A 23,240-nucleotide genomic window follows, 5' to 3' on the forward strand; every position below is an offset into this window, starting at 1 on the left:
TTTCATACTTATGAAAAACGAAGCGAACTAACTTTGTTTTACAGGCATAGCGCCAAAGAGGATGGCCAGACTGGTAATGCATGACATTTAGAATAGAACAGCATGTACATCACGTATTCTAAACTAGGCTTTTATCGTAACCTCCTCCAGTCAGTCAGTCTACATTGGCTATGGCTTAATCGTAATACATGTGTTCTAAAATCATTTTTTTACTGACTTGACCACCAGGTAACCTTGATGGCGTAGACAGTGACCCGGGTTCTCTACCTTCGGAAGGAGGCATGCCGGACGTGTCCCCCAGACCCCGCCCTCGCCCTGGCCATGGTCGCCACGGCCCTCCCCCTCACGTGGTGGACCGACTCGTCGGCATGCTGGAGCGGTTCTTCGATGGACGCGAGACGCCAGAAGGCATCGAGAGGCTCCTTCAGCGTCTGGCTGGTCTTCGTCCCGGCGCCGGCGGCCGTCCCGAGCGTCCCGGTGGCCGTCCCGAGCGTCCCGGAGCCGGCGGCCGTCCCGAGTACCCCGGTGGCCGTCCCGAGTACCCCGGTGGCCGTCCCGAGTACCCCGGTGGCCGTCCCGAGTACCCCGGTGGCCGTCCCGAGTACCCCGGTGGCCGTCCCGAGTACCCCGGTAGCCGTCCCGAGTACCCCGGTGGCCGTCCCGAGTACCCCGGTAGCCGTCCCGAGTACCCCGGTGGCCGTCCCGAGTACCCCGGTGGCCGTCCCGAGTACCCCGAAAGCCGTCCCGAGTACCCCGAAAGCCGTCCCGAAGTACCCGAAAGCCGTCCCGAAGTACCCGAAAGCCTCCCTCCACCTGAAGTGCCAGAGAGCCGCCCTGAAGTACCAGAGAGCCTCCCACCGCCGGAAGTACCAGAGAGCCACCCTGAGGTACCCGAAAGCGGAGGCCCTCCCGGATTTCCCGAAACCGATTACGATGGTGAACCCTTCTTCTATCCTTAAACGATCTAGATTCGCTATAGACGATTCAAGCATAGCGATGTCCTAAAAGCTGATAGTAAAGATGCGTTTACCGTAAATTGCTACTGACCAAAGATGTCTCTATTTTTGATGATTGAAATATAAGAGATGTTAGTCTTATACATTTATAAATGGATTTTGGATGCGTTTGGCTTGCACGTATGTACCTCCCTCACTAAACCAAGAAATATCCTTTGTTAACCACGTATAGATGGTCCTAATGTATATATGTACATAACGTTATATGTACATGTATCGTTATATGTATATGTAGGCAGCACAGTATACTGTCTGTCTGTCACCATGATTGTAGAACTTCTAGAAGTCAGAATATAGATGCATGAATGTAGAAGACAGCTAACCCTGTTAAAGTGAAATGTTTCAGGCTACTTGTTTGGTTTTGGTAATAGGTTAACGCTGGTTCGTATTTGAGAGTCATCATAGTTTTTGTTGTATCGGATACTTTCTACTGTAAAAAGTTGTAAAAAGATACACAATGAGGAAAGAGGCGGTGCCTCTGTGGCATTATGTATGTTGGTGTGATGTACAGGAATTTTGCAATAAATTGCTTAAAACCTAGTAACCTCTTGCCTTACTTCTTTTCTTTAAAAATATAAGGTTATGCCAAGTTTTCGTCCACAAAAACATGTTCTATTGCCACTTGTCAGTTCATTGAAAACTCGGTCCTTATTTATCAGGATTGAATAAATATTAAACCTAGTGTATCGACACATGAACTTTTGTCTTCAAGAACAGGGAAAATATTAGTATTGTTGCTCGTAAGAGTACGCCTTTTGTAAGAATTATTTCATACAATATACTGATTAATTCCTTGGAACTAGTAACGTTACCATGCGCCATCTAGCGACCCGTCTCAATACGCCAACATTTGACATACGTGACGTCATTCCCCGCAACATTTTCTGGTATTATTTACGCATGGTATGTTTATACTGGCAACTTCTAGGCACCCGAACAAGATCCAATACTCAACTCAACAATGTCACCTTGCATTTTTCAAGGACTTTCACATAGATATGGCCTTTTTCCACTCTACAGAAAACTGGGACCAATACTGGCAATAGAACTACTACTAGTACTAGTTAATCAAATGAATACCCGGTAACCGTCTGTCTGTGTGAAATGTACTGTACAGACTACTTAAAACAGTTTGTCCCCATTTTGATTGTCCCAACTCCTCAGCCTTTTGTTTATTTTGTAATATCCGGTTGGACGTGTCATTTTTTCGCGCCAGTTCTGTTTGCAAGGTCGTAGGTCAAAGGTTAGTTAAAAGGTCAGAGCGTCACAAGAAACTGCCAACATGGCATCCGACAACGGAAAGCAAGGAGGTTAGCGGTCTTTTCTTCCATTTTCCTTCATATTTGACGATTAATCACGATATAAGCCATGAAAGCGTGTTTCTTAGATTGATATGTATTCTTTATGACCGTCGGAAGTTGTTTAAACGTTGCGTTATGTCGTAAAAGTGAAATCGGTGCAGTCGACCTTATAAAAAGTTTTTTTGCATACGCCCCTCTTGCTGGTAATGAAGTTGCTAGGATATCCTGGAATGACGCAGTACAGGTGCAACGTTAACGTTAAACTTTAAAAGTTATGTTTGTAAAGCAGGCGTCAGCTGAATAGAAGTCTTGTGTCTCCATAGCCACAGACAGTAATCAAGGGCGTTGGAATGACCTCCCTGGAAATTTGTCTCGATTCTTGAAATCCGGTTTGACTTTATCAGACAACAAATGCGGATCATATAGTTGGAAATGGGATCGTAAAGGTTTAGCCTGGAAGCCACACAGTCTCCAGGGTCTACACAGGCCAGCTCTTCAGCTCCGTACCCTAAAGGATCTGGCTTGTGTAGGCCCTCGATGTTAGAACAGCCTGCCCATGTTTCATGCTAGTCAAGGATGTACCAAGGTTAACGTTATAGTTTACAGCGAGTGTAACTGTGTATATATCATATGTAATGTTAATCGTTGTTCCCTATGTTGTCTCACGTATATCAGCCTTGCTGCCTGTAAGTCTGTGTAATGTGCTGTTCGCATTTGAAATAAATAAATAAAATTACAACGAGTACATACAAAGGAATATTTTTGTAACACACACACTACATATAGTGAAACCTGTATCCTGTTAATGTTACACTTATTTAAGTGTTTGTTTAACATGTCAACTATTGATGAGTAGATAACAACGGCTCATGCAGGGCTGCTCACAAGAGGTTTAATGTGCTTATTTTGTGTTGTTTGCCTCTTTTGTCTTACTGTAATTCCTGATTTTTTCATTGTACTTTTATGTTCACAGTTTTTGCGGTCACTTCTGTACCACAAACTTATCATTATAATATTATTGCTAACAAATCAATCACTGACCTTCTTTTTCCTGCACCTGCCACCACCATGAACACCTCCATTTTACTCAGACCGTGAAATTTTGCTACCATGAACATAATGGGAATTACAGTATCAGTATCTTCAAGAATGTGGACAGATTTGCTATGTACACCTTAAAACACATTAGAACCTTAGTCATAAATATGTAGCAAATGACTCAAAACTTAAAGAGGGGAAAAAACAAAGTTCTAAGTCGTAAATGATAGAAATCCATACTTAGTCAACTTTCTTATGACAACACTACTCAAGATACAACTCACTACTTTTTCTTTAAAGAAGAACTTTATAAGTTTATTGCATGACAATGTGCGTGTTACAATGTATGGCAACGACTATTAAACATATTACAAGAAAGAAAAGGGTATAGAACGAAAATCAACATACTTAAGTTTATTTTAATCACTAAATATAAAGAGCTAATACAGTATATTTTTCTTCAAATAAGCAATATCTGCAGTTGCTGTAACTAGTACTACCGGAGTACTACTACTTGTACTACTTCTCTTTTACCACATAACAAAACAGCAATACAAGAACCTATAATTTATTGAAGCTGTAATGGAGATAAGGCCACACCAAGTAAATTTTATGGATGACATCCTTTAGAGACCCTAAATCTAATGCGAGAGGGCGAAAAAAAAACAAGAAGGGCCCTAAAAAACAAGATTCCTAGATTAGAAATATACTAAGAGACGTCAAATGTTAGGACACAAATTGAATGTGGTGACAGTGTAACAAGCAAGAAGTCTTTCATTCATCATCAAAATAGCAATAAATCATGTGGAACAGCAGTTGTTGTCCTGTCCTGTTTCTTTCATCACATTTTTGCTCTTTACCCTTTTCGCGTTACGGGTTTCACGTCAATCTAACGATTTGCAGCACTGTCGTGACTCTTTGGTCATAGTTACAGGAAGCGGAATTTCTTGTTTTTTTTTCTAGGAACAGGCCAAAATCAATGCGCGCGCGGATGTCATCCATAAAATTTACTTGGTGTGGCCTAAGTGTAACAGTGGGGTTCAAGTACCACTAACTGATCCATTCCAATGGGTCCTGACCTTTTGGAGTACCAATGGTGCTATCAAGATTCTTTGGCCTGTTATTTTATTGTGGGCTATTATAATAAAGTATACCTCTTCAATGTTTATGTTGGTTTGAAAACCACCTGTACATGAAAGAGCATTTTAAACCCCTTTTGTTCTGGACTAAAGTATTGTACTCTCCTGTCTGTACAGAGTGTGGTGTTGCCTGTGTTTGTGTTGTAGCAGCTGGTACAAGTCTGCTTTTGTAGTAGCATGCAGGTAGCTTTGGTGGTGATTCAATGTATTCATGACGTGTACATGTGAAGTGGTTTGCTTCATACAGGCATTGCATAGCTATGTTAAATCAAGTCAATAGATCCCTATTTCGTTGTACTACTAGTTTGTTTTACTCGGGTATTCGGACTTAGCTGCCCTGCCCGGTCCACCTAAACCGCTGCCCGGTCCGGTCCGAGGCCGCTAATGGGGGTTTTGCGTATCCAAGCATTTCTCTTTTTCTGAGTGCGGTTGCGCCCCCTAGCGGAAAGCACCGGAAATGCAACAGTACACACAATAAAATCTACTCCTTGTCAGCATCAAGTGCGTCCCAATTATGTTTTTTTTTTCACCAACTATTTGCAATTACAATTTTGAACCCGTATAATTATATTTACCTCAGTGCCACGTGGTATAAATGTATAATTCTTTTTGCATTGCTTGTAAGACTATTGGTGGTAATCATTAAAAACATACCCCGCGCGCTGCAGGGACCTCCACGATGGGGAAGTGGCGCTGCGCCACCCAGTCCTTATCTCAGCGCCACCAATTTTCCAAATTAGGGAATTAACTCCCATATTTCCCCGGTAGATTTGCTAGTCATTCGCTTTTTCTTCGGCCGAGCGGCGTGGATCGATTGAGCTGCTATTAATAAATTGGTCCCTATTGTCTGCACAGTCGATGAATTGTCGATCTCGCTATGACGCCACAAAGAAAACATTGTCAATGGTAGAAAATCAGACATCCCACTGGTGTTTTACAACGCAATTTTCATGTAATGTAAATAACTTCGACTACCTCTAGCTCTGTTTACATCGTCAAGCAAAGCGGGACGATCACCAAATAAGATAAAAAAAACACGTGCACGCTAGTATCGGCAGTGCGGCGGGAAAATGATTCGTTGCCAGAAGAAGTGATACGAATGAAAATGACAAGCATAACATTCTTTCCCTTGTGGTATGAACTTTGAGGCCGTAAAATGTTAAAAACAGCTAGAAACACTCTCGAAATGGCGACGCGTTGACGGTCCTTATTGGAAAACAAAGGGCAAAGGTCAGAAAGATGGCATCCATATGTCGTGGATATTACAACTCGTTAAAACGATATAGCAAGTGCACGGAAAATGTATTTTTTCGGCAACATTGTAATAAAATCCATTCATATTTATTGTAAGTTTCTTTTTTAAATTGCCTTAGATTTTGTAGTGTTAAAATATAATTAATTGGTAACTTCTTCGAATGTGTGGTTAGATGCTATGAATGGCTAAGAAAATTGCTTATATATTCACTGCATACTAGTAACTTTGAAGTCCATATTTTTTTACATAACTAAGATGACGTGAGGTTAAGATTCTTGTTGCAATATAACCGTGTTTGATATTATTGCAGTCTTTCAAGCCTTTCAGATTCATGTTTTATCAAAGTATATCTCTGTCTATCTAACTTGCGGCCTTTTTTTAACACAGCGCGCCACCAAGCTTGGATTTCTTTGAGGTGTACATGTTCAAGCTCTTGTCGCCGGCGCTCAAAGAGGCGCCCCACTCAAAGTGCTTTTAAACCTCCTTGCCCCACATCAAACGTTCAATGGCTTGAAGCCAGCACTAGTAAGACCTGCAAGAATGTTCCTCCTATGTATACAAGAGTTAACGTCGCAGTCTTTCCCACAGATATTTTGGGGAAGTTCGGTGGAGAGAAAAATTTCAATACACTCCTTCCTCGGCGTTCTACACGCCATTTTCCCGCGTATATGAAACACACGTGAACGGAGGCATGAAAAACAACAAACAATGCGTAGTGAGAATTGACCACGCCCACTGGAAGAACTATGAGGAAATCAAAGACACACCGCTGTCAGTCATGGCATAGCAACCACCAGGCCGCATGGCAACCTGTCTCCGGGAAGGGCCTTGTCAGATGATGACCCACACTAGTACACGACCTTGCAGCGACGGACTTCTGGGGTGGGTTTTCATACCTAGGCACCAATAAGGCTAAAAAGGTTACATACCAACGTATATGGCTCGAATAACAACACATTTTTGCCTCTTGTCTGTCAAATAGTATGCTCGGATATTGATACTCCATTATTCCAAATACAATAAACAGTTCAGCGATGAATAGCATCGATATACAGTATGTGTCGCTTTTTTCTATCCTGCTGTGGCGACTCAATCGGCATGTCGGCATTGAAATACATGTTTGAATACGTTAGCGTAAGGTCGCTAATTTTTTGTTTATGTATTTCTTTTGTTCAGTTCACCGATTTTCTTCAAATCGTTTCGCAGTTCTTTGTGTCTTTCTTGATTATAACCTTGATTTATTGTAAAGGCGGACTGACGCTTATGAATTAGAATTGGCCTAGGCATCTACAGCTATGGCTCAAAATTTTTTTTTATTCACATGACACATCAGAAAATATCGGCAGTCCTTTTGTAAACAAGTATGGCGCGAACAGAAGGATACAATGCATCGCATCCAAACATAAAAGTAAGAAGGAAATAATGACAAGAAAAACTCAAAATCTATAAATGTTTGTAAAGGTAATATAAAACATAATATAATATTTTGAAAACCAAATTCATTCTTTATTGTATTGATTTTGAACGTCTATACACTGACTATATAAGTAAACATGACTTTTTTATAATCTGCTACGTTGTGATGCTGTTCGGTCAGATGGAGATATGCTAATGAGATATGCGTGGTTGACTGGATTCGTCCCGCAGCAGCGCGCGCGCTGGACACCCTTGTTCACAGATTACGGAAAATAGGGCACGGGGAGGGACCTCAACACATTTCTCAAAGAAGTACTCCTCCCCTTGTCCTTTCAGGTTGCGACTAGCGGCATAGCGGCATATATGTATATATAAGTTATAAAAATATGACGATCTTCCCCAGAAACAAATCTCTGCTTGGAAAGTGGAGCAATTTTGCTAAATGCTAAAATTGTTTTGTTAAATGGAAGTAAATATCCTTCTCAAGGCAAACTCATATTGACATACTAAGTACTCTGCAGTGGAAATATCAGTGGGTAAATAGTTGGTGAAAAAAAAAACATAATTGGGACGCACTTGATGCTGACAAGGAGTAGATTTTATTGGGTGAACTGTGTGTACTGTTGCATTTCCGGTGCTTTCCGCTAGGGGGCGCTAGGGGGCGCAACCGCACGCAGAAAAAGCGAAATGCTTGCTCCGGCGCATGGGATACGCAAAACCCCCATTAGCGGCCTCGGACCGGACCGGGCAGCGGTTTAGGTGGACCGGGCAGGGCAGCTAAGTCCGAATACCCTGTTTTACTCTACTGCAATGTTAACAGTTGAAAGGCAAATGTACTTAAATGTCCTATTAAAAATAAATGTGTCTCACCAGGGGCACCAGTTTCACCATAATTATTATTTTGGTTGCTTCCCAGAATAACTTTCAGCCATACTACAACACAACACAGCATCTACATCAGTTTGCTCAGCAGTCTTTCAAACAAAATGGGCAACGACATTATACAATATAGTAAATGTCTAAAAAGAAGACAAGAAAATTGTTACTCAAGCAACTGGATAGACTTTGAAAACTGTCAGATGTTTGAGGTAGCATCTACTACTTTTAACGGTGCACACACCAGTTCTTCCGCGACAGGGGTCCACGATAGTCCGTGGTAAAAAAGTGACGAAAGGGTTTTGAGGGTCCAAGTTTGAGGTGACATTTCTCATAAACTGCCATGAAATATCATTAAACATTAACATGGCTGAAGAGTGTAAGAAATGGTGATTTTGGGGTAAAAATTTTTTTTCGCTCCGAACCTTACTTCCGGGTACCCTTGCGCGCCAAGTGTAATCCGCCCGTTTGACCTAGATTTCGCTCTGCGCCTTCCTAGTAGCGGATTTGCCACCCCTCGCGCTGTGGACGATTAAAAAAATTACAGTGCTAGAATTTTCTTTATAATTTACTCGGGTATAGTCAAGGTTTGGGTCTTTCTGCCAGCATCAGTCATTTCTGCCGGAAAATTTTTTTCTATGGGATTATCCTACGTGAAAATTCGCAATTTTGTGCATTAATTTTGGAGTGAAAATAATGTTTTTTTCTGTTGATTTTACAAAACTTAAAAAGGTTGAAGAAACCAAACTCAGCTGGTCTTGTAGCTGAAGGGATATCCTTCCAAACTACTCGACGGCAGAGACGGTCGCTAGATTTGAGGGTGTGCAGCTTCGAATAGAAACGCCAAATAAACTGGGGTGTGCCCCCTTAATCAGTGACTGACAGTTTTCAAAATCTATCCAGTTCCCTGAGTAAGAATTTTCTGTATTTCTCTTTACCTAGATGACTCTAACGTTCATCAACGTAACACCTTTAAACTATTTCACAGAGGATTCCAGCACTACTGAAGGCAGCTTGTTAGATTTGGTGCAATCGGTGAAGTGTCTGTCATGTCGGGTGGCATCAAATCTATGGGAAAAACTGGGGGGATTGAGCACAGGTCTGTTCACTTATCAAACTTGTTGGTGGTGGTTTTGGGTATCCTGTTTTTGCTGCTGCAGACTCTGAGAGTCTCTGTACAAAGGTGGTCTTGGCTTCTAAATTGTCTTTCTCCTACAGACAGCATCTGCAAGAATTTGCCTAACTAAAATCCTTTTAATTTCTTTTATGAAAGCTGCAGTACATACTTGATAGTGCACAATAAACAGGCTTTTAAATGCTTTTATAAATACTGTATTACGCCATGATAAAAAGGTGAAGTTAAGAATATCAAACTGGCGACATAATATTTTTATTGCTTATAGTGCAACGCAGCTCTGTATATAGTGAATGATAAACAGGCTTTTAAATGCTTTTATAAAACCTACATATATAGTGTATAATAGGCTTTTCAATACATTTATAAAACCTACATGTATATTGTGCCCACTATGATAAAAAGATAAAGTAAAAAGTGGGTGAAACTGGAGGTGTAAGACTTATAGTGCAACACCTGCAGCTTATAGTGCAGCTCTGTTACAGCTGAACTCTGACCCGTAAATGAGGTCGAGTTTCCTTACATCAGAAATGAAGTTTGACGTAGGCTGAACACAATAGGTGACCTCGTTATGACGACTGCAAACCAGGCCTACTCCCCCCGAATGACCTCGAAATGTATTAGTCTGTTTTAATGGAAGACTTGGCAGTTGTCTGTGACAAAAATGAGGATTTTCTCTGCACTTTCTTCATTTTGTTACAGCAAAGGTATTTGTTTTTTGTCATTTTTCTTGAGGATATACTACTAAGAGATAAACAAGACTTAATTAGTACTCTTTACAATGCTGCTCGACGAGTACTAGTATTACATTGTATTCACCATGGTTTGTGTATGCTAATATGTAAAAGAGATAAATATTTTATGCTAGTGTATAAAGTCAAATAGTGTTTTAGGAGTTAATTTCTTATACTTTGCTCAGTCAACATTTCAAAGTATCTAGTAAGCACAGTAACCAACAAAGTAAGTTAGCACAAGTATATGCTTGTAATGAGTTTAACCTTTTACACTGACCAACTGAAGTGTGACAATTAGGTTTGTTTGAACATTTAATATTCATGAGAAGCTTTTCAACTTGCAAGGGAATTTCGAAGATGTAAGGGTCAGACAAAATATCTAACGAAGATACAGATTACATCATTTTAAGTCCTAATAAATGTAGGCATTCAAATAAAAACAGTTTACAATAGACTAGTTACAAAGTGGAAATTCTTGCATATGTAACATTTTATAACTGGACAGCAAAATATAGTGCTGAAAGATACTCAACTGTAAGAGGCTTCTCATATCAGAAGGCCAGTAATATGGCAAATTATGAAAACTATGTTAATTTTTTGGTATATCCTGAGGCCTTTTGGTTAACAAAGAAAGGATTTTAAAGGCTGTGGTCTGATTCTGTTATTCTCTTAGACTTCGCTGCTTTTAGCTGAAAACAACACCAGAGAGATAATGTCTGCAGTATACTAGTAATATGAGACAAAGTGGCAAAGTTGACCTTGACTCACCTAACATTTATCATCACAATCAAAACACAGGTCCAAGTAAGAGATTGTAGAATCATTTTGCACTTCCTACAGTCTAAATGCCCTAAAGACATATATGAGGGCCTGCAAGGGGGGGTCCCGACAACGCTCTACGCTGAATTCGGAAACCTCTCGATTGCGCTTTACGATAAATTCCATGTGGCTACAACGCATTACGTAGAATTAAAATGCTGAATACACTTTACGCAAAAATATTAGAGCGGTCCGTCTACGCTCTACGTAGAATTAAAACGGCTGATTACGCTCTACGGAAAAGGGCTTGCGGGCCCACATATAAGGTTTGACCCCCCTGTATGTAAGATGGAAATAAAGACCACTCCTTAAAGTTTGCCAAACCCCTAGTCGAGTCTACATCACACACTTGGCAAGTAGCCTACTTCCACACTGGAATGAATTACATGGCAAATATCTCAACTCTCTGCATTGGGGTGGGCACCTACATGTAGCTATAGAAGGGCAGGAAGCTTAGAAACTTCCTATTTTCTTGTGTGTGCGAAATAGATAATCCATGCAGTTAACTCATTCAAGATGTATTCATTATTGCCTGCAATCGGAATATTTTTTCTGCAAACTGCATGTGGGAATGCAGAGCTCATAATGCTCACATGAATACTTGTATTTCCTGATCTAACTTTGTGCTTGTGTGTCTCCAGGCTTTGCTGCCAAGATGAAGTACATCAGCCTGGTGATCCTGGTTGTCCAGAACGCCTCTCTGATCCTGACGATGCGCTACGCCCGCACCATGCCCGGAGACATGTTCTTCTCCACGACCGCAGTGGTGATGGCGGAGGTGTTCAAACTGCTGGGCTGTGTCCTCATCATCATGTGTCAGTATGTGGGCTTCAGGGCCTGTACCCAGCACCTGTATGAAGAGTGAGTACTAGTGGTGTATTACTCTATATATCAGGGGCTTAAAGGGTCTTTGATAACCAAGAAACAAGCTAAAGTTTACAGCTACATCTACATAAATACTGGGCAAAGTTTGTACATTATTGAAACTGCTTTGCTGTGTCCTCATCATCATCATCATGTGTCAGTACATGGGCTTCAGGGCCTGTACCGGGCACCTCTACACAGAGTAAGTATTAGTGGTACATAGTTCTCACTTGGCTGTTTGATTGTAGGGGCCTCCTACAATGTGATTTGGACCCACACTTTTATGGATGGGTAATGAAACAGGTGGTTGTTCTGTCCCAAGGTGGTCAAATTTCTAAACCTGGACTGGTTGGGTTTGATTGAAAAAATCTGCACAGATAGTGCTCATTATTATGTTTTTGGTAAGCCTTCTTGTGTTTATTCTGTCTTTTATATCATCCTTTTCGTTAAATTCCATAAACTGCCTGGCTTGTCCATGGGTTGGAAATTGTGATCTTTGCATCAAAGTTCATCTCTCATTAATGTGAAATGTAAATCTTGCTCAACAATCATGGCTACTTCATCATGCACATGTTCTTGTCCACCACATAGTTTCATGATTGTGACCATGATTTTATATCCCTTTACAGGCTGTTCCAGAATCCCATGGATAGTTTAAAGATGGCTGTTCCTGCACTTGTTTACACCCTGCAAAATAACCTGGCTTATGTGGCCATTTCCAACCTGTCTGCTGCAACTTTCCAGGTGGGTGTGTTCAGTAGAAGACACAGCCCTTTGATTTTATGAGCTAGAACTGGGTTATTTACATTCTTTATTTTCGGGTGTGTTCCAGAAATATTTGAGAAACATTCCTGTTACATGCATACATTTTTTTGTAGTAAAAGGAAGTCTGTTTATAATGTTGGGAAATTTGTTCGAAAAGTTAGATACTTGTTTATTTTTCATAAATGAATTGGAAAATACATTTGAAAAGGTGATACTTTCATAAGCATGTTGTTTTCTAATGACAGAACTGTGGTCTTATATTTGAAAAAATATGTTTCCAGGTGACCTACCAGTTAAAGATCATGACCACAGCCCTGTTCTCCATCGTGATGCTGGGGAAGAGCATCAGCCGTCTGCAGTGGGTCTCGCTGTTCCTGCTGTTTGCCGGCGTCTCTGCCGTCCAGCTGGAGTCTACCGGCGCCACCAGCTCTGGAAAGGCGACGGGGGAGAAAGTAGAAACCGAACAGAACCCTCTCCTTGGGTTGATTGCTGTGGTCGTGTCGTGTATATCCTCCGGCTTTGCTGGGGTGTTTTTCGAGAAAGTCCTGAAAGGTTCAGTGGCGTCGGTCTGGATCCGAAACATCCAGCTGGCCTTTTTCAGCATCCTCCTTGGACTGGTGTCCATGTGGACAAAAGACGGGGCCGGCGTCTCCGAAAAGGGCTTCTTTTACGCCTACAACTGGGTGACGTGGATGACGGTGTGCATGCAGGCTTTCGGCGGCCTCTTGGTCGCAGTGGTTGTCAAGTACGCAGACAACATCCTCAAAGGCTTTGCCACTTCCTTCTCCATCATTCTCTCGTGCATCGCGTCGGTGTACCTCTTCAGCTTCCACATCACGGCACAGTTCGCCTTCGGAGCATCGTTAGTCATCTTTTCCATCTACCTGTATGGCCGTCCTTCGCGACCGACTGTTACAAACCATGACGGACAGAAGGGCCTCCCGACCAAGATATCTGAAACTGGGTGATCGTGTTTTTTCTTTTGAAGGTTTTGTGTGTCATAATGGAGCAAAGACTATTAACATACATGTATCAGCATGTCGGCAGAATGTAATGCGCCTGTGCAGAACCCTGTTTTTTTCGTTGGATGGTCAACATCAGAATTTTGCCTGTTGCAGAGGACATCTTTTCCAACACAGTATTTGGAAACTACAGACTAGATGTTAACCTTATATGCGTGAATACAACCTTACATGTATATGAGACGTTCTGCCGCAGTGCTATGCACAATACATTACAGGTTTCGTGCAGGTGCAGTACGTTCTGCCGATGTGCTATTTGTATCTATCTTGATTGATCACATTGATTGAAATGGCAATTTCTTACAAATTGTGAGTGTGCCTTTTTATTGTGGGTGCTTCGAATCACTGGAGAGTAAAAATGCTTTTTAGGAAATCAAGAAAATCATGTCTATTGCTACAGCAACACACATCCATCTTTTATGCTTTCAATGATTGTAAATATATGCAGCGATGAATTAAATTTGGATTGGCATTTCATCATTATCATCATCATTCCAGGGAATTACGTATTTATAAATACTCAATTGAAGTATTTGAGTTAAGAAAGACAAACAGGTAATTTAGGGAACTGAATTGAATTTCCAAGCTATGTGTAGTGTTAACTGATAACTATAAATCAGCAAAACGCTCACTGTTTCATTGTTGTTTTCAAAAGCATAGCTCTTTTCATGGTCTTCTTTAGTTCTATTCTTCTTTTTAGGTCCCTCACTGACAGAAGGACATTCAAAATTTACAAGTTTGGAATTTTAGAATTATGAACTAATTTTTTTCTTTTCGATAAAGTGAATCATGATGTCTGTTGACAATCACCGTATTACATGTATCTAAAATTATAGTATTCCAGTGGGAAGAAGAGAGCTAAATGTGTATCAGAATATGGTGGGTTTAAAAGGAAAAACTTCTGAAAACTGTGGAAAAGTCTGTATGTAACATATTGTTGGTATCATGATAGAAGAATTGTATACAGGTATTAGTTGTCATTTTAAATGATATGTATAACATGCAGCTGAGCTGCAACGATTTAGGGTACGATGGTAGAAAACCGGGCCAGTTTAACCTCCTACCTGCTGCCTAATCCTTTAACCAATTTTGGTGCCAAGAGGTTATACATGTAGCAGGGAGAAGGTTAAATAGATTTGCAATGAAGTCAGGGAATGATCAGTCGGTCACAAATGAATAAGTTGATATCTTTTCCTAGATCCTCCTTTAGTGAAGACCTGATTTACCTTTTACGTATTTTTCTTGAAGTTGGGGATGGGGGGTCTAAGGAAGCCTATATATTTGCTAACCTCCAAGCATATGCTATGGTGGCAAGACAGTATCCACTAGGTCACTCCTCTGGCCAATGGATACTGTCTTGCCACCATAGGATCTGCTTGGAGATTACTATTTGCAACCTTATTAGGCGATTTTTTGGTAACGCCTCAGGCATAGGCCTTCGGTGCAGGTAGTTGTAGCGCGTGTGTGTGTAGCTACGATACTTAATGAAGACCTCAGGGCAGTAAGGTGTATAGAGATTTTAATTTCCTTCTGTCTCCAGGAGATATGTATATATTGAGCAACGTTGAGTTGTTATGATATGCAGAAGTCACAGTTTTTGTGAAGACAGTTATATACGTTACGTCCGAAGCAGTGTGTATATTTGGTTTTATGGTAAGTTTATTATGTGTAATGTAATTGAAAAGTTTTAAATCAAGTTGTCTAGTCATTATGAGATCACCCTCCATTTTTTTCTTTTTGATTTGGGTAAAAAAAAATGCAGACAGCACCAAAATGGACTGTGTGTATGTGGAAAGCTTATAACAATTCGCACAATTTAAACTCCTACACATTTGTTAACCTTTCCTTTTGTTTTTAACCTGCAGAAATGTCTAATTACTCCCATACAATTCTTTTATGCCTATTTCAGTTAGAATTCAAACGTTATGATGTTATTGTATAGTTACAAAGCATTGGTCAAACCTTCGCTAGAACACATTTCCCTTTCTACATCTGTTGAACTTGAAAAAAGGCAGCAAAGCGGACATTGAATTACATTTGTGCGGGTTATGACGCGGTCACATTCGTTGTGGGTTGTTGCATGATTTTGATGCTGTGGCATTTCCAAGCAGGCTGTGACAGAAACAACAGTTGACGAGAATCTAAGACAGCCTTTTACATGACAAGACAGTTGAAATGTGTAAGTCACATGCGCGACCGTCAGAAAAACGCCCTCGGTTCGAAATCGTACAATGATCGCACAACGTATGTGACTGGGCCCTTACAGAAAGTGGACAGCAATGAAATGAATAAACTGTTGTAGACAACACTTTGACCATGACTTTTGATTGTTCCGCCAAGTCACACCCTCCTTCATAAATGATTTGTCATGAATAACATCTTAAATTTGACACTGGATGCTTTTCTGGATGCTTGCATGGATCGCAATACCTGCTTGCTGCATGCTATTAATGCTACAAAGTGAGTAGAAGTGATTTATTCTCATCCCATTTTTCACCACGAATAACCATCATCTAACAACTTACATCACATTCTATTCCTAAAATAATGTCCTGCACATTTAAATTAACATTTCATTTCATTTCCCCACATAATGTGATTGTTTAAATCAAATGAAAATGATAATGCATGCATGACAGTTTTGATAATGACAAGTAGCTAGTACGCATTTTTAATATTCATGACTCACTAATTATTGAGCTTTCTAACTGCACTGCCTTCAAGTTTGTTTTTGCTGTGCTTTAGTTTGGGCTAGACTTATGCATCATTTCGCAGATACTGTTAAACTTACAGAAATTTCCGTCTTTTGTTGCTGCAGGCCTAAGTCAAAGAAGGCAGAGTGATTGCATGGCGGTGTGAAGTCCTGTCCTGTCAAACATACACTAGAGGCAGACCAGGGAGGATCAAGTTTATACAAATAGACCAATCCTGACTGTCCGTCACCATTATTAGCAGATCAACCAGTGATGTTTGCTTTTTTATTTTACATTTTGACGGAGGAGGGCAGGCTACGGGATCGGTCTATTCTCATTTTTTTTGTCTACGTTTTCTTTTTGATAATTTTCTCAGCACAGCTTCACCCTCTACTTAAATGCTGGACACTACTACATGTATTACACAGCACTACCAGTACTTTCTCTCTCCTCTGATCCTTTCTGGTCTGGACTTTTCCAAGGTTTTGAATGTGTCATTGCTTTTTCATCAAACATCTAGTCAGTGCAGTGAATCATACTTGATATTTTCATCTTCCAAATTTTGACTGTGATATACACAGTGAATTATATATGTTGTACCAGTGTCTATTTTTGTAGTGTGATTACATCTTGAGTCAGTTTTCCTTTTCTGGAGTAACAAACTTCCTTTGATATGTTTGTGTGTTAATTCAAATGCTAGAATACAAGTGTAACTGTTTGCCAGTGTAAATTTGATATTTTGTGTGCTTTGCTTCCCGTATGAGTTTGTTGCTGCGACCAGTGCAAAGTGAAGTTTTATTTCTTTCATTGTGTTAGAGAAGGATATATCAAAATCAGCAAATGATTGCAAGTTACTGTGTGATGCAATGTGTATGATTGTGCATTTTCACAACTTTGCAGTGAAAAATCTGGACAAAGCTGGCATGAAAAAAAAAAGGATTTTTGTGTACATTTTTAACGTTCTTTTAACTTTCAAAACAAGATCACTTCTGGTATGTAATATCTACCACAAATCTTTATTTCATACAAGACCGTTAAGCCTTTGTATTCTTATACACTTAATCTGGCTAATCTATATTGTTTAGATTCTATCATTCTTTTCACAATGTTTTACAATCCACGTGTGAATAAAGTCTGATGAAGAAGGCTGAAACTAATGGCTCGAGTTTCTAACATCTCACAGAATCAACAAAAACTGATTCACTTTGAAATCACAATGATATTTTAAGAGTATATTTACATCAATGCATATTTAGCAAGTGTTTAGAAAGCAGTTCCTAATTCCCTTGCAACTACTGTGAATCTGTAAACTTTTACAGTGGTGTTATATTTGCAGACTTCCAGTGGCCTCTCAAATACGCATTTCCAATTACATGTACATGTACTTCTGTACAATAAATTAGCTCAACCTCAAATACATGTATAAAACTCTACAAAATCCACTCTTTTCCTTCCTACTTAAAACTAAAAACCAATGTGAAAGTATATGAATCTAATATACTAGTATACAAAGAGTCCATGTGTATAGCCATAGGCATACATTATATCAATACGTACAACAACAGCACGTAGGCAGAACGTACTGCGCCTGCGCAAAACCCTGATTTTTCATGATTTACATTGGATGTTTGGTCACCTTGCATTAGAATTTTGCCTGTTGCAGAGGACATCTTTTCCAAAATAACATTTGGAAACTATAGACGAGATATCAACCTTACCCCGGTATATGCACAAATACAACCTTATAAGAGATGTTCTGCCTAACGATAAGTGCTATGCACAATACATTATGGGTTTTACAGGTGCAGCACGTTCTGCCGACATGCTTACAACAACAGAATGAAGAGCCTATCTAACATGCGGGGCGAGTAGGTCTGGATCCACGAGTGACTGTGCCAGCGGAGCGTCCACGTCAAACTCGTGCACATGTCCGCGCTGCCGGTGTCTCTTGCTGCTACGCTGTGGGATGGGCAGCTCTGAGTGGTGCGCTGGTAACGGCTCAGTGAAGAAGTACGGATGCAGTAGGGCCTGTGGAGAGATGCAGATGTCAACATTTACAGCTTTAATAGAAAATTAACTAATGACAATGAACTAATGAGAGGATAGCAATCAGCAGTTCAAGAAATGAGAGAGTGGCTGCATGTGACTAAAACAGTTGCATTTTTATTTTACATGTGAAGGTTCTTGGGGCTATAAGATAGGTTTACTTATCAATCAGAGTATATTGATTGCTAGCTAAAAAGTATCAAATGAAAACAAAAGAGGTCCCAAACCAGTATACATTTTTGTACATGTATATACAAACATTGGTAGCATTTATGCATTTTTACAAAGTCATCAACCTCAAGACCCAATAATTATTTGTAAAACTAACTCTTTATTTGTTTTGGTTGAAGATACAGCCAAGGCTGCCCAACTAGTGCCAGGCTTCCGGCCGGGTGATCTATTAGTGAATCACCAACTCTGGACTGTAGAATTTGGATCTTCGAACACAGTCATGACTTGTCACATAAACTCTTCCACTCATTTCAGCCAAATTCTGGTTAAACGATACAATATATAACAAACAGACCTCCTTTGCTGACACCCTCTGACTGGAGGGGTAGACTAGAAACCTCTTCAGCAGATCAATGGCCTGGGGGGAGGCGTCGGGCACTACCACCTCCAGGGGGATGGGGGGATTCTCTGGGAAGGTGATCTTATTGTAGTCTGGTAACTCTGACATGCCCTGAGAATAGGGGGAAAGAATTAAATTTGGACAATGTATCATGAAAGTTCATTTAGTGTAGGTAGTAATCATAGTAAAACGTTGAACTTTATTCCAACCCAAAGATTACACAGAGAGCAAATTTTCAACAACCACTGTTGCCTTCATCAGGATTATTTATGACCAATCACTTCAAAACAGACACGTGACCTTACTCACAAATATAGAATTGAACAATGACTGTAGTTTTCATAGCAAACTCTGACTGACTAATCAATTGATAGATAACACCCATCACTTCTTTAGGTGATGAAGGCTAAGTTATTAATAAGCAAAATGCTTGTCTGACAGCTAATTGCAAACAACATGAAAGGGGTTAACCACCTTCTCTGTAATGTTTTTGTCTGTTCGCCTCTTTTTAAAAGTTCCCTTCTCTCATCAGTATAGATATGGGCAGTTTGAGATAAAACTGATGTTAGTTATATATTTCTAAATATATACTAAAAATGTACAAGATGAGATGACTCACCGGCCATATTTTTTCATTGGGAGTTCCCAGCACTCTCAGTACACAACATAGCTGTTCTATATCATTCTCACCCTGAGTGAAAAGACACAAAAGGCAAAATAAAGATATTCACATTTACAATCAAATAAAAATAAAATGACTAATGAAAACAGATATATCTTTCAAAGATTTCAAATACATGTAGTTTGAGATCATAAACAGTCACTAAAATTAACTACGGTCTTCCAATTGGGATGTGTTAGTCTAATAACGTAATGTTTTAATCTTAAGTATTGATGGGACGAAACAAAAAGCCTTACAGGAAATAGAGGGGAGTTGTTCAACAGTTCTCCAAAGATACATCCAACAGCCCTGTAGGAAAAAAGAACAAACAAAACAGAGAAAGTCGATACACATGTATAACATTATATATTTTCCACATTAGCAGATTGTACATGTACATACAACATGTACTTGGCATGTCCACTGTTCTGCAATAGCCTTACTCTATATCAGTAAGAATATAAACTTGTTGCCATTTTGATGCCAAAAAGATTTTCATTTTTTTAAAGACTTAAACAAGACAGGATATATAAAGATGGGCAAAGTTACCAATCTACCAAAGTTAATAACACAGCTACACATTACACTTAGCAGCTGCAGTATGTGTGATAGAAATGCTCACCAAAGATCAACACCTTCTTCATACTTTCTTGCTCCATACAGCAATTCTGGGGCCCGGTACCACCTTTTGATGTGACATGAAAAAATAAGATAAGGTAAACAACATTTCCTTTGAAGTCCAAATGGCAACACGTTCACAAAATAGAAGTTCTTAGCAATCAACGATATGTGTCAAAAGCCGTTAAAAATGAAATCACCCATGCAGTCTCTTCAGACACCAAAATATTTGATTCTAAAGACAAATGGAACAACACATGTACAAACAAAACAAAAGTATACACAAAAGGGCCTATGATAAAAGAGGCCGTAAAAGAAGGGTTGAAATACATGTTGTATGTACCTTGTGGCCACCTGGTGACTGTATAGTCTCCCATCTTCATTAGCGAACACCCGTGCCAGACCAAAGTCAGCGATCTTCAGGTGGCCAGTCTCACTGATCAGGAGGTTAGCTGGCTTCAAGTCCTAGAAAGTCAGCACAGAAAAGGACAAAGCTCAGTGCACTGTGTAAGACTGGACTGTAAAGGTTTAAACCACTCGCACTGGGAAGGACCCCTACTCTTTTCAGTAAGTGTGGTCAGGAGGGATCTTTAATGTGCTTGAGGTGTGCCTCTCCTGAAATGTGGGTCCTCTAGCTTTACGTCCCATCCAAGAGGACGTCCCTAACTGAAGCTAAGTACTCATTTTTTGCTGATTCGAATGAGGAAACAGCTGTAAAATTTGTACCGTTCCCAATGACACAACATTGAGGCCTGCTAGGGATTTGAACCCAGATCCTTCAGTTTCTGAGTCAACAACCCTAAGGCCTAGGAAAAAAAATGTTGTGTTTCCTGTTTTAGTCCTGAAAAAAGTATTGTCGGTAGGTAGGGATTATCCTAGGCCTGCAACATTTTTTCCTAGGCAGGGCTCGAAATTCATTTTTGGGAAACCTAAAAAAATGGGTGCACAAAAAATTTTGGGTGCACCAAATAAGATAAAATAAGTAGAATGTCAGCAAAAACTAATTATGTCTCATTTTGAAAGAAAAGTACATTGTATGATAACTATGTTTTTATTATTTTTCTGACACTTCGATGTTAAGAATATGTATACTACTATACATTTAACATCTTTACATACGGAAACCTACGAAAATAATTGGGTGCACTGGTGCACCCACAGAAAAGAATTGGTGCACAGCTCCAAATTCGGGTGCACTAAGGTGCACATGCACCCAGTATTTTGAGCCCTGCTAGGCCTCAGACGTCTCACCCTGTGCATGATGTTGTTCTCGTGACAGAAGGCCACGCCCTTCAGCAGCATCATCATGTAGCTCTTGACCTGCGCCTCTGTCAGCGGGCGGTTGGAGTTCCTGAGGACCTCCGACAGGTCCGACAACATGTACTCAAACACCAGCACGAACCCCGTACCATGGGGGAACACCTCCCGCAGTTTCACCACCTACAGGAGAGGTTAAAGGGAGTAATATCAGCTGTTGTATACCTTTAGGAAGTGCTAAGAGGGTTAAAATCATCTTTATCAAGTTTTCACAAACATACAAGACGAAAATTTAAAAACACCTAGGTCAGTCCCTTATTATGAGTTAAGGAATTCACGGGACGTAAGGTACAGTAGGTATGCGTGTGTCAGACTATCTGGATGCCGAAACTGCAGTTCAAAAGTTCTAGCTTGACTAAATCGCACTCCTAGTGGCCGGCCGGCCCAAATATTACCATTGACTCTCAACCGAGAGCTTGAGTAAACACAGGCCACTAAAGTTCAAGTTTAGAGTGTAATGTAGCCAGGCACTTACATGCTGATTCTCCTCTATTTCTTGAAGAGCCTTTATTTCCCTGTACAAGGAGAAAATGACACAATTACTAGTAGTTAGAATATGCAAGGACAATGTAGAAAATAGATTGCTTTCTATGTAGCTTATGCCCATATACATCTATCAATTTTGCATTCGATTGGATAGCATTTCAGTAGTACTTTCAATAATCAAAATTAAACTGTTCATGTAGTGCATACGTGTATTCTATGTGAAGTGTGAAGTTTACTGTATACCTGAGAGCAGTATTTGGGATGCCGTCTTCCAGCCTCCGCAGTGGAACCTTCTTTAACGCCACAACTTCACCACTCTAGATGGACAAATAAGTTAGCCGTTAAAATTTGTGATGGATGTAAGCAAATAAAACCAATGTTTATAAAGTCATTTGTGATATGTTAGTGACAGTATTGTAAAGTATATTCTGCTAAAAAGTAGCTACAGGTGGCTGACTTACCTCCACATGTTTGGCCTTAAACACGATGCCATGTGCACCCTCCCCTATCCTCTCCATAATAGTGTACTGTTCCATCTTCAATTAGGCTGGGCCCGCTGTAACTAGTGAAAACCAAAAAAATTATAACAAATCAAACAAGATAAATAAAAAAATGTTTAGCATCAAAATACAAGAAGAACTAGATTGCATATAGAATAGATACAGCTAGGTACATAAAAACAAGCATGAAAATTATAGTTCAAAGCTTTATTATGAAGCTCTGAACTATAATTTTCATGCTGTTTTAAGAAAACTGAAACAGTTAGACTTCTAACGTTAAATTTGTTACCAAATATTCGGAAAGAAATAAAATGCAATTATTTGGTAATCGTTACTTCGCCCTACGCACAGAAAACAACAGGCAACGTTACAAGTAAACATCTTCGACCTCGCTGCAGGAAAGGTTTCTGCGGTAGTAAATCTGTTAATAGCAAGATTACATTCGTTATCCCACATGTAAACAAAAATTTGCAAACATGTAACGTTATTATGGGGGAGGGGGGCAGCTTATGGACTGATCGCTTGGCGCGTTGCCAGGTAACGTTAAAGTAGCTCTTCGTTGTTTTACCTGGAATATTCCTGGAACGTTCGGTGTTGACTGTCTGTCTTGTCGTTGTCACAACTGTAACGTTTCTCCCTAGTCATGGGTTTTAAACTTTTCTCAGGCCAAGTACAACCGAAGAACCAACATGACAACAAACTATGCTTCCCAGAATGCCTTCTTACATTTCGGGCGTGCCATTCGACTCTAAGGGGTGACACGAATAGAAAATACTCTGTAGATACAGGAACTATAGATACAGGAATCATAAGTAATCTGATGTTTTGCCTACTCTGTATCCAAAAAAATATTCGTAGAAAGATTTGCTTGGGTTTGTCTTGGTTACCCCTGTGATTTGTAGACCAGAAGTTCTTGCTTACAGCCTCCCTCCTCTATTAGCGTTGGTATTGTCTTTGCACAGGTACTA

At 40.1% G+C, this 23,240-nt stretch overlaps 3 protein-coding genes across 4 annotated transcripts; 2 read left to right on the forward strand and 1 right to left on the reverse strand.

The window, feature by feature from the left end:
• The first annotated feature begins 278 nt into the window (after positions 1-278).
• Positions 279-1,556, forward strand: LOC109472288 (basic salivary proline-rich protein 1-like). The gene is made up of 2 exons (XM_019771965.1): positions 279-1,040; positions 1,263-1,556. Exon 1 carries the CDS (start codon positions 282-284, stop codon positions 957-959), a length of 678 nt encoding a protein of 225 aa, XP_019627524.1. The 5' UTR covers positions 279-281; the 3' UTR covers positions 960-1,040; positions 1,263-1,556.
• A 663-nt stretch (positions 1,557-2,219) lies between these two features.
• Positions 2,220-16,351, forward strand: LOC109472276 (UDP-galactose translocator-like). Of its 2 annotated transcripts, none has more exons than XM_019771955.1 (5): positions 2,220-2,326; positions 11,371-11,590; positions 12,223-12,337; positions 12,640-13,322; positions 16,199-16,349. In XM_019771955.1, the coding sequence occupies exons 1-5, from the start codon at positions 2,299-2,301 to the stop codon at positions 16,221-16,223; spliced, it is 1,071 nt and encodes a 356-aa protein (XP_019627514.1). In that variant the 5' UTR covers positions 2,220-2,298; the 3' UTR covers positions 16,224-16,349. The 2 variants fall into 2 exon arrangements, with proteins under 2 accessions (XP_019627514.1, XP_019627505.1); XM_019771946.1 differs by lacking the exon at positions 2,220-2,326 and adding an exon at positions 9,768-9,883 and having other exon boundaries at positions 16,199-16,351.
• Positions 16,352-17,857: 1,506 nt separating this feature from the next.
• LOC109469420 (cyclin-dependent kinase 20-like) lies at positions 17,858-22,991 on the reverse strand. The gene is made up of 11 exons (XM_019767932.1): positions 22,841-22,991; positions 22,234-22,334; positions 22,016-22,089; positions 21,762-21,801; positions 21,221-21,409; positions 20,313-20,434; positions 19,974-20,036; positions 19,609-19,660; positions 19,310-19,381; positions 18,646-18,801; positions 17,858-18,101 (listed from the first exon to the last, which is right to left on the reverse strand). The coding sequence occupies exons 2-11, from the start codon at positions 22,306-22,308 to the stop codon at positions 17,922-17,924; spliced, it is 1,023 nt and encodes a 340-aa protein (XP_019623491.1). The 5' UTR covers positions 22,309-22,334; positions 22,841-22,991; the 3' UTR covers positions 17,858-17,921.
• Positions 22,992-23,240: the final 249 nt, after the last annotated feature.

Source organism: Branchiostoma belcheri, unplaced genomic scaffold (assembly GCF_001625305.1).
Source record: "Branchiostoma belcheri isolate BF01 breed outbred unplaced genomic scaffold, Haploidv18h27 scaffold10, whole genome shotgun sequence".
Classification (NCBI taxonomy): Eukaryota; Metazoa; Chordata; class Leptocardii; order Amphioxiformes; family Branchiostomatidae; genus Branchiostoma; species Branchiostoma belcheri.

Excerpts from the sequence above, each read along its gene's own strand:
- LOC109472288 (XM_019771965.1), top strand. The coding sequence starts at position 282 with ATGCCGGACGTGTCCCCCAGACCCCGCCCTCGCCCTGGCCATGGTCGC.
- LOC109472276 (XM_019771946.1), top strand. The coding sequence starts at position 9,841 with ATGAGGATTTTCTCTGCACTTTCTTCATTTTGTTACAGCAAAG. Across the intron at positions 9,884-11,370 it reads TTCATTTTGTTACAGCAAAG|GCTTTGCTGCCAAGATGAAG; the intron begins GTATTTGTTTTT and ends GTGTGTCTCCAG. Across the intron at positions 11,591-12,222 it reads ACCCAGCACCTGTATGAAGA|GCTGTTCCAGAATCCCATGG; the intron begins GTGAGTACTAGT and ends ATCCCTTTACAG.
- LOC109469420 (XM_019767932.1), bottom strand. The coding sequence starts at position 22,308 with ATGGAACAGTACACTATTATGGAGAGGATAGGGGAGGGTGCACATGGC. Across the intron at positions 20,435-21,220 it reads AGAACAACATCATGCACAGG|GACTTGAAGCCAGCTAACCT; the intron begins GTGAGACGTCTG and ends CTGACTTTCTAG. Across the intron at positions 19,382-19,608 it reads ACAACTCCCCTCTATTTCCT|GGTGAGAATGATATAGAACA; the intron begins GTAAGGCTTTTT and ends CTTTTCACTCAG.